The 10161-nt window shown below is 45.3% G+C and overlaps 1 protein-coding gene across 9 annotated transcripts in view; it reads left to right on the top strand.

Moving 5' to 3' along the window:
- LOC113821596 (zinc finger protein rotund) overlaps window positions 1-9654 on the top strand; it is a 656570-nt gene extending 646916 nt beyond the window's left edge. For all 9 annotated transcript variants that reach the window (XM_070140821.1, XM_070140818.1, XM_070140820.1 and 6 more), the window contains one exon: window positions 2747-9654. In XM_070140821.1, coding sequence (XP_069996922.1) covers window positions 2747-3748 — 1002 coding nt within the window. In that variant the 3' untranslated portion in view covers window positions 3749-9654. The remainder of the gene's footprint in view (window positions 1-2746) is intronic.
- The last annotated feature ends 507 nt before the right edge of the window (window positions 9655-10161 follow it).

Consider the following 10161-nt stretch of genomic DNA (forward strand, 5'->3'; position numbering starts at 1 on the left):
TGCGATTTCTTTGATTCTCTCGGCCCGACTCGGGTGCCATTGTGCATTTCTTCTTTATGTGAGGCATTAGCCATTGTTGCAGCCTTTTTACCCAATAATTTATGTGTGAAACTGCTCAGCTTCGATAGACAGGTGAGATGCGCGCCCCCTTTCAACAGACACTAGACAGGGGAACATCGTTAGAAGGAACGGCGTCGCGGGGAGAATCCGAACGCGTTACTTTTCGCTTGCCGTGGTAAAAGAAAATCAACAGAAAGCAACCTTGCATTTCAAAAAATATATATATTCGTGTCAAATTATCTCTGTCTTGGAAAAAAAAGTTTGAAAAAAGGACTCCTCCTATCTGGCAACATTCGCAGCCTCTTACGGTAGCCTTTTGTGGCGAAGGACGTAACCGCCGAGCCGCCTGTCCCGACCACTTTCATCCCTGAGTAATAGGACCGCAAGTGTCTTTATCCCTTGGCCATTTAAACTCCGGCATCCGTCTGTTGCGGGTTTATTTACACTGGTGGTCTTGATGTGACCGGGGAAAGAAGAAAGAAAGAAAGAAAGAAAAAAAAAAAGCTGCACATTATGGGCTGACCACGTGGGAGACTGAGGCCATTTTTCATCTTGGAACTCGAAAAAACTCTATCCTTCCTGTATCCGTTTCTGCGATGCGTTTTCGGCGCGCGAGTTCCCAGCCGACGGGGCGACAGAAGGACGGCTTAGCGCGGTCGGGTTGGCTGCTCAAATCGTCTCGAGAATTTTTTTCTTTCTCTTTTCATGGACGTAAGATTTGTTGATGAATGATTTGCTCTTTGTATTTATATTGCGCCCGCTGTTGCGTTTAAGGTCAGAATTCGTCCGTGATCCTGTGATATATATGACGTGGCGGGAAGATCCTTGGGACGTGATTTTCGCTGCTGCTCCGTGGCTGCGGCTGTTTGGAGAGATAGGGCCGCCTCTGGTGCTGTGTCGCAAGGAGGAGTCGGTAGAATAGTGCTGTGTGCCTTGGTTGCTCTCTCTTTTCTCGCAAGTATATGCCTATCTCAGCTGTCTATCTGTCTTGATGTATTCTCTCTCTCTCTCTCTCTCTCTCTCTCTCTCTCTCTCTCTCTCTCTCTCTCTCTCTCTCTCTCTCTCTCTCTCTCTCTCTCCTTCTCTCCCTCTCTCCCTCCCTTCTCTTTTCTTAATATTTCTATCTTACCATCTAATTTATTTATTTATTCCCTATATCGTATATGCGTATAAACACTTGTCGCATTTAGCGTAACGTTACCGGCAACAAGATAGATTGATAGGCCTACATACAGCTGCAAAAACGAGCGAGAGACCCGGGCTGACTTCATGAGGACCGGAGACCGAATTCCTTCCTTGCCAGCCAGCTCCGAAGAGTCCTATGATGGGCTTGATGACAGAGCCGATGATAGTGTATACTGAGGAAAGGCTAACCCTTGAGCATGGGCCGGGATATGGATCTGTCCGCGCCACGGTAACGGTTTTTTATTATCTAATAAAAAGGGATCCTGCCTTTTCTATGGGCGTGCGGGCGAGGGGTTGCGGCGGAGGCTGGCCGTGGGCGGAAGTGTGAAAGAAGTTTTCAGCTGCTGGAAATGTTTCTCATTGCTATTTTTGTCTATTTTTATTTGTGCTTTTTATGGCTTGTTATGAATATATTTGCAATCTGGAATCAATATATGTTGAAAAGTTAGAAAGGGAAGACACAGTCTAACAACTATATAGCAAGAAGCATATAAGTTTCAGTGAGGCAAATGGGCTCCAATGAAGCATAATGTGTGAGTCACGAAGAGTATGACATCTTCATGGCGGCATTGTTGGGCCCGTGAGAGCGCCCCGCAACCTGCCGAAGGCTCGGTCGGGGACGGCTCCGTCGGGCCAGCAGGTAATCAGGGGTTTTGGCGGAGGTGTTCCCCCCTCCCCCCCTCCCCACGTGCCTGTTAGACTCGGTGGCGGCCTTGGTGGCGGCTCAGCATATAAATGGATTCATTGTAGGTAATTACAGTCATAACATTACAGAGCAGGCGTTTAGTGTTTATGGCGCCATTCTTTAGGTAAACATTACGGTATTTTTAATTTGTAAACAGCCGTTGTAATGGTACGCTTAGAAAAGACAAATTGCGGAGGGGTTCGCTTTTAATGTATTCGGCGCATCTTTTCCTTCTTTAGGCACGGTGGTTTGCCGGCGCGAGTCTAGCATTTGGGTTTGCGGGTGGAAATTGCTTTGTTAGGCGGGGCTGGCTATGGCGGAAGCACGCGCGCGGTGACCTTCCAAGGCCGGGTCAGATGCGGCGCCGATCAGACGATTGACTGCCTGATAAGCGCTGATCTGGTTGAGAATTACCTTTAAGGTGTATCTTTAAGATTCATTTTTCACTCTCTCTCTCACACACACACACACACACACACACACACACACACACACACACACACACACACACACACACACACACACACACACACACACACACACACACACACATACACACACACACACACACACACACACACACACACACACACAGATACTTAATACATTTGGCATACACTCATTCAATATATATATATATATATATATATATATATATATATATATATATATATATATGTATGTATGTATACACATATATACATGTGCATATGTACATACATAGAAATAATACATTAAATTAAAAACACATTTACATATGTATGTGCTACACATATATCTTCATCATGACCCTAATGTGCATTTTCTTTTCCCCAGATCTTCGGAAGCAAGGCCGACCTGCAGTTGCACACTCAGATCCACATGCGGGAAGCCAAGCCCTACAAGTGTTCGCAGTGCTCCAAAGCTTTTGCCAACTCATCCTACTTGTCCCAGCACACTAGGATTCACTTGGGCATCAAGCCCTACCGTTGCGAGATTTGCCAGCGCAAGTTCACACAGTTATCGCATCTGCAGCAGCACATCCGTACCCACACAGGGGACAAGCCCTACAAGTGCCGCCACCCAGGATGCAACAAGGCCTTCAGTCAACTGTCCAACTTGCAGAGCCACTCCCGCTGCCATCAGACGGACAAACCCTACAAATGTAACTCGTGCTACAAGTGCTTCGTGGATGAGGCCTCTCTCTTGGAGCACATCCCCAAGCACAAGGAAAGCAAGCACCTCAAGACTCACATCTGTCAGTATTGCGGCAAGAGCTACACGCAGGAGACGTATTTGCAGAAGCACATGCAGAAGCATGCTGAGCGGGCAGACAAGAGGCCTCCCCTCTCCGGCCACGGCGTGCGACAGGAGAACCCGTACTGGCCCAAGCCTGACACCACAGCTCTCGAGGCCATGGACGGCCGCATGTCGGAAGCGTGTCTTCAGGGCTCCCTCGATCCTTCCCGTCACTTAGGCCGCGACCACATTGATCCTCGTGCGGAGGAGATCCGCCACACTCCCGCCCACATGCCTGTCTCAAACATGTCCTACGACTCCCTTGCCACAAAGACGTCGTCGGCATTCACGCCCATCCAGACGAGTATGTTGCCCATCAGTGGTGGAACACAGCTGTCCATGGCGGCGTCGTCATCACAACGCTACTTCCCGTACGACCCCATCAGCTTCCCCAAGACGCACACACAAATGCCCTCCATGGACGTCAAGCCCAACCAGTTCCCCAACCAGCTCATCTCGCTCCATCAGATCCGCAACTACGCCCACCAACCCACTATGAACTCCGACTTGCTCCTGAAGGACAAGGGTGTTACTCAATAGTGTGTCGAGTGGACCGCGGGCCGCACCCAGGCTCCAATGTCGACTGAGAGTGGGCCGCATCAGGTGGCCCACGACTCAGGCGCTTCCCTACGGTGCAGGGGCCGCCGCGTGCGGACCATGCCGGTAGGAGGGGCTGAATACAGGGTATTGATGGCACGGGGCAAGGGCACGGGAGAGGGCGCCGCCTTGCAGCAGCAGTGGTCATGGCCGGTGCCCCCGAGTGAGGGCCCGGTGACGAGTTGTGATACGTGCCCGGTGATAGCTGGACGAGGTCTGTAAGACAAGTCGCCTGACTCTAAGGAACGCTCGCTTAGCAGGGAAACGTTAGTGTAAATGTGCAATAACCACACTAAACGCAAGAGTACACTCGTGTTGCAGGAACTGCTTCTCACGTCTGTTTGTTAGAAATGCCACTGTTGAGGACTGACCGAAACGGTTGCAGAGCTGTGAGGGACAGGAGAGGGTTTGGGGCCGAGTGGAGTGAAAGCGAGGTGGTAGTGTTAGTGGAGCTCTGCCCCCACCCCCATGTGTAGCACCAACGGCATCCAAAAAGAAACAAACAGCAGCCAAGCGCTCTCCCGTACAAACCCACCAGAATACAGTTCACGTTCCTCTTCACTGTTATAGTGAGCAACTCTCCGATATCGTGATAGCTAAACAAGCAATACTGTTACTAGTTATGGTGCCTTCCACCATCCATCGAAACCCATAGATTCCCCCAACCATAATTTTACTTTAACCGTAGCACAAAACCACTTTGTTTTATTTTAAATTGTATACGTGATTTTCTATGAAAATATTGTATTTTTCATCTGTTTCCCTGATCATCTTAGTACCTAACTTGTTTCTACCAAGCGTACTGACTTGCTCAGCACTGAAAGATGTTCAACAACCATCATGTTACAAAATTCTCCGGCCTTGGGGGACGATAGATTTGTGTAAGAGCTGACAAACAGGTCGCTGAGCAAGCCCGGACGCCCGTATCTTTCTTCAGTATGTCCTACCTCCAAAAAGAAAATAGACGGTTCCAGATGAAATTGTTTTAGATACATTGTAATGTTGGACCCAGTTGGCCCCTGTCTTCGGGTCCTTTGGCCCTGGCGTCTGTCAAGGCCACCCCTAGAGTCCTCCAGTGTTTGGACCAGGACTCCCACACCCTAAACCTCGTTGCCCACGCAAGACTGCCTCGCTTGTGTGCGGGCAGTACTAACCTCCTCCATCCAGGAAGTATACGATTATTTCTACGTCATGTCTTGTGTGTGTATTAAATAACGTCTGAAGTCTCTTGTAGTAGCAAGTTTCCCGTTTTGAAACAGATAATAAGGGTCTTAGGAAGAGCTTCTGGCAGACTCAATAACACGTGTCCTTAAAAGAATATAATTTCAAGTTTTTTGTATGAAGATTAGTATAATGTATTGACCAAGTAATTGTAAAAAGGTCTATTTGTGATGACTCTGTCATTCGGAAGACTGTAGATTTTCAAAGTGATTCTGGCCAGGGGTTCGCTTCATCATGCCCTTTTAATACAATTTTCAGACCTCACTTCAGTCGAATCTTAATAAAGGCAATCAGGGGCCAAGCATCAAAACTCCACATGTTACAGTATTCAGCACTTCTCTGTAATCTACATTCTTCCGCCAACATTCAAAACAGGTACTACACCTTGACTACTGTCTCTTACGGACACTACTACTTTTGTATGCCGCAAAAGTTCTGTATTATGCATGGGTAGAAGGTTAATGAAGAAGTACTCAGTAGCGAACATAGCTAGTATGACTTGTTACTCCGTTTCCTTTTGTACTTACGAATATAGGGAGTGAAATATTAGAATAACGTTGGTTCATTTTCTATATATTTGCATGGATAATAGAATGTAGCAACATCTTCTGTCGTATATAATATGAAAAAACGTGATGTTGATAGACAAAGGAGGTAAAAGGTGTCCGAATGGATGAATGAATGTGGGAAGATAATGTTCGAATTCTTAAAAAAATAACTTAACACTGTTGTAAGCAGGGCCGCATTGAGGATACGTACTGAAAGAAGAAGCTGTTGACCCCCATTTTTATATATATACATAAACTTGCGCATCCATTTGGAGGGATTTGTAGTGACCTAACGAGTGATACTGTGTTTCTACAGATTCTCAGACGGCAACCATTCGTCGATGTTGAATGGCCTCATCTGGCAGGGATCTTGAATGTGGCCCTGAAACTGTCAGTTGTGAGTGATATTTTGTACAGTAGCCGCAGTAAAGTCCGACCTCCCCATATGATGTTACTGTGAGAGGAACTTAAACATCAAAATATGTTTGCTCAACATAGCGACTTGTTCGTTTCGGCACGTTAACAGATGTTTGTGTTATTGTTAATTCAGGTGTTGACTGTTATAAACGGCTCGTAAAAAAAGGTCACACTTATGGGGAATTCTCGTACTCAACACGACTCGTTTGGTTCATGCTAAGCTCGTCTGATTGTGTTCTGAAGTGGTGATTGTCGCGGCCGAGAGCGGAACTCATCAGAGTGGATTTCAGCGTGAACGAACAGCTTGTGCTCTCCACGACAATTCTCCTCCGGGACGCCTCTTCTTGGCTGTCTGGCCAGAACCACGCGGCGGCGGCCACGAGGCTTCGCGAAATCAGTTGCTCGTTCGAAGCTATATACATACATACAAACAGTATATCTATATCTTGCCATCTGTCTGTCTATCTATCTATGCTCACACACACACACACACACACACACACACACACACACACACACACACACACACACACACACACACACACACACACACACACACACACACACACACACACACACATATTTAGCATACATATATACATATGTGTGTTTGTATGTGTGTCTGTTTGTGTGTGTGTACACACACACACATGTATGTATTTATGTTTGTATGTATGTATGCATGTAAGAATTTTAAAATTCAAAATAACATGTTAAGAATGTAAATGTAAATAAGCATGAATGGAATTCTTCCTTTTAATCAGTGTAGATCTCTTTCGAAATAGCAGTGTTTCAGTCGCGGCGGAAACTCAGAGAAGGAACATTACAGTCCTCTTTAGACTTCGGCGAAGCCTCGTGTCTGCTCCAGGGGTCTGGCTTAGCAAGGCTCACCCGCACATCCTCGCAGTGTGATTGAAGCTGCGTGCATGGCTTACCAAATCTTTCAAGAGCTCTTTGGTTAAGAATAAAAGGTACCTTAATTGATGTAAAAAAGAAATCCTTTTTTCCTGCATCCTTTTCATTCTTTCTTTCTGTCCAATTCCCCTCAAGCTGAAACAACTACGCCTTTGCTCTTTATTTTCTTGTCTTCCCTTCCCCTCTGAATATCCCGATGTCTCCCCTTCCCCTCCCTCTTCGCTGACGAATGTCCGCGGTCTGGACAGCATGACCTGTTGGTCTGTGCGCGGGTCAGGAGTTGACCTTGCCGCTGAGGTCAAACGCCCGACACGACGGTCTGATCGCCAGACCCAAGGAGCTGAGTTCGCCCGCCAGCCCGTGTCCTTCGCGGGACGACGGCGCTGGCGCAGGGCGGCGAGGCTCGTGACGGCGGACGGCGCGGCGCAGGACTCGATCCCTGACGACGCGGTCCTCAGTGTAGATGGTCCTCGCGAGTGGCCGGTGCGGTTCCCCAGTGACGTTCATGTATCCAGCTTTGAGTCTGTTTATTCATTGATGTTTACCCCCTCCAAGACCTACGGAATTAATCGCGTGAGGAGAGAGTCTTTTTTAGGACGCTGAAGTTATATTTGTATTTTTTTTTCTCTTTTTGTTACTGCCACATATGATTGGGAAATCAATTAGGCGCTTCTCAAGGTGTGATATTAGTAAGTTGGGTGACCCGGCGTGGTGCTTGAGCTGACCTTTGTACACCTTCAGTGGGTTCACCGGCCCCGCCCACCTGGTTCATCGTGGGCGGGCCCATCAACCCACTGCATGGCCGTAAGACTAGCTGCAAGCGCCAGGCCGTATCTCACTCTTCACAGTGTGTAACGCTGTCTAAATTGTGTAAGGTTAGCCCAGAGGCGTAGCGAACCCCGGCAGCCCTCCCTTGCAGCGCCGCCGTGGGCGTGGAGGAGAAGCGGGCGGCGGCGCTTCGCGGGGCGCGGGCGCCGGGCGGGGGGACACCATGGGACCCTGTGGTCACGCTGCTGACTCGTACAGTTGTCCGATGTTCCGGTGCGGATTTGATGAGGGCATCTGATGCCAAAAATGGAAGAAATGATAATCGCCTTGACTGTGCGCGAAAAAATTACGTAAGGATTAATTGGGCTTTCAATCTGTCACATTTGTATTGTGGATTGTTAAGAGTAGCTGCCCGATGGCTCCGTGCGGTATGTATATATGTGCAAGGCAAGTGTGAAGGGAAATCATGTTATCTTCATACGGTTAAATCACTCGACTATGTGTTGAAGAAATAAATATGCTATGGTGCTGCATTCGTGTTCCTGGTTGGTTATCATTTGTTATCCAGATGTTGCATTTTTTTTAGTACCATGTTTGCCGTTATTCCAAACATTTCCGTTATAGAGAAAGGAGAAGAACAGTCTCCTTTTTATCGCCTGTTGAGAAAGATTTCAAAGGGTTCTGTTACCTCTACTACGGTAGTGGAGCGTAGTACAAAGTAGGCAGAGTAAGATTAAGCTTAGAATATAACATGTTAATTGGTGGAAGGATCTTTCTCAATAAGCACGACAGACCCAGGATTTATTTACATTACAGAAGAGGTGGGTGGTACAGGGTCGACACTTTGACCTCCAGTATCCATGACACTTGATTAAGTAAGCAGGTCTCTTTCTGCGAGACAATTTTTACAGGGTATTTTATTCTATATTGACTCTGTAACCACCCTATAACTACCTCCAACCTCGTATATCTTGCTTATAATACGTGAATCCAACACAGTTAGTGTTGCCAGGGATCCTATTCCCACTTTCTGTAGTTATAGCCACTTTTTTGTTTATATACGTTTTCTTTGATTGCCCATCCTACCCCATGTCTCTCTCCCGCTTGGTCAATGCTTGTCTGCAATGAACGGATGGAAGTTGTTTCAAGCACATCACTTTGTAGGTAATATTTGTAGTGATAATAGGCTCTCTTTTCCTCTATCAAATTTGTGATAGCGCATCCTAGTAATATAAATAGTGTTATTTTAACGGGGGATGTTACAATGGAAGATAACCTTTGAATGCAGGGAAAAAAACTGGGTTGCATTTCGATGCGCACCAAATGTACTGTAATATAGTAATATTGACCTTTTCTCTGTATTCCCAAAGGGCTTAATGGTTTAACTGTTGTAATGTCTCTACAATTATATTATTATTTGTCCGATCCTGTAAGAATTAACGATGTTCAGTTGTGTTAAGTACACAGTAACATTTGTTTTCAAAGGCAAAGTTTGAGATGAGTAGACCAAATAATTATATACAAAAAAGCCATGTAACCCAAAAAAGTGAATAGGGGCCTTTTAGTGCATAACATTAATAGTAATTGATATGTACAACGTCTAATCTTGACTGTAACATTGTGGAAGGAATTAGCAGTAGATTCAACACTGCAAAAGTACATGACTCTTGAAGCATGTGGCTGCATGCCGACTGGTGGTCATAGTGTCTACTTTTTATTGTGTTTCAATTTATTTTATGGTGTGATCGGGAGCATGGTTATTATTATTATTATTATCATTATTATTATTATTATTATTATTATTATTATTATTATTATTATTGTCTTTAGTTTGTTTGGTTATGTTTATTATTATTGTTATGATCATTATTATGTGTCCCAGATGTTTCACTTTTTGTTCATCGTATTTTCTACACCCATTATAATTTCTTCTAATTTTAATTTTGTGTTTTCTAGAATAATTAAAGTCACCCATGTATTTTCTTTTGTTTTATTTGCTTTTCCCCTTTTTTGTTTTCCAATAAGAACCAAATCAAAAGAGAGAAAAGGCTGCATTTTGTTTTTGTTTGTTACATAAAATGGTGCTGGGCTTTGAACTATGCATAGCCGAGTAGATTAGAGTGATGGCGGCGCTAAGTATGACGATGAACATGATATTATGGACAAAAGGAATTTAATATTTTGGTATACGCGGCTCTGTGATACGAGTGAGTGACTGCTCTGTAAAGCTGGCTAAGTTTGATCACCTAAATTGCACATAGAAACCCCCTCCCCCTTTTTCAAAGAAGAAAATCGAACAGACTCTTTAGCTGAAGATGTTATTGTAATCATTTCATATATTTTATACAAATATCATTTATAGAATGAAGTACCAAAATGGAGTTTGACCAAAGTTCCTATGATAGTGAATAATATTAAATGTCCTTCATTACCCCTCCCCCCTGAAAAAATACAACTTTGTAATTTGATAATGATTAAGGGTTAGAC

Source organism: Penaeus vannamei, chromosome 27 (genome assembly GCF_042767895.1).
Source record: "Penaeus vannamei isolate JL-2024 chromosome 27, ASM4276789v1, whole genome shotgun sequence".
Taxonomy (NCBI): Eukaryota; Metazoa; Arthropoda; class Malacostraca; order Decapoda; family Penaeidae; genus Penaeus; species Penaeus vannamei.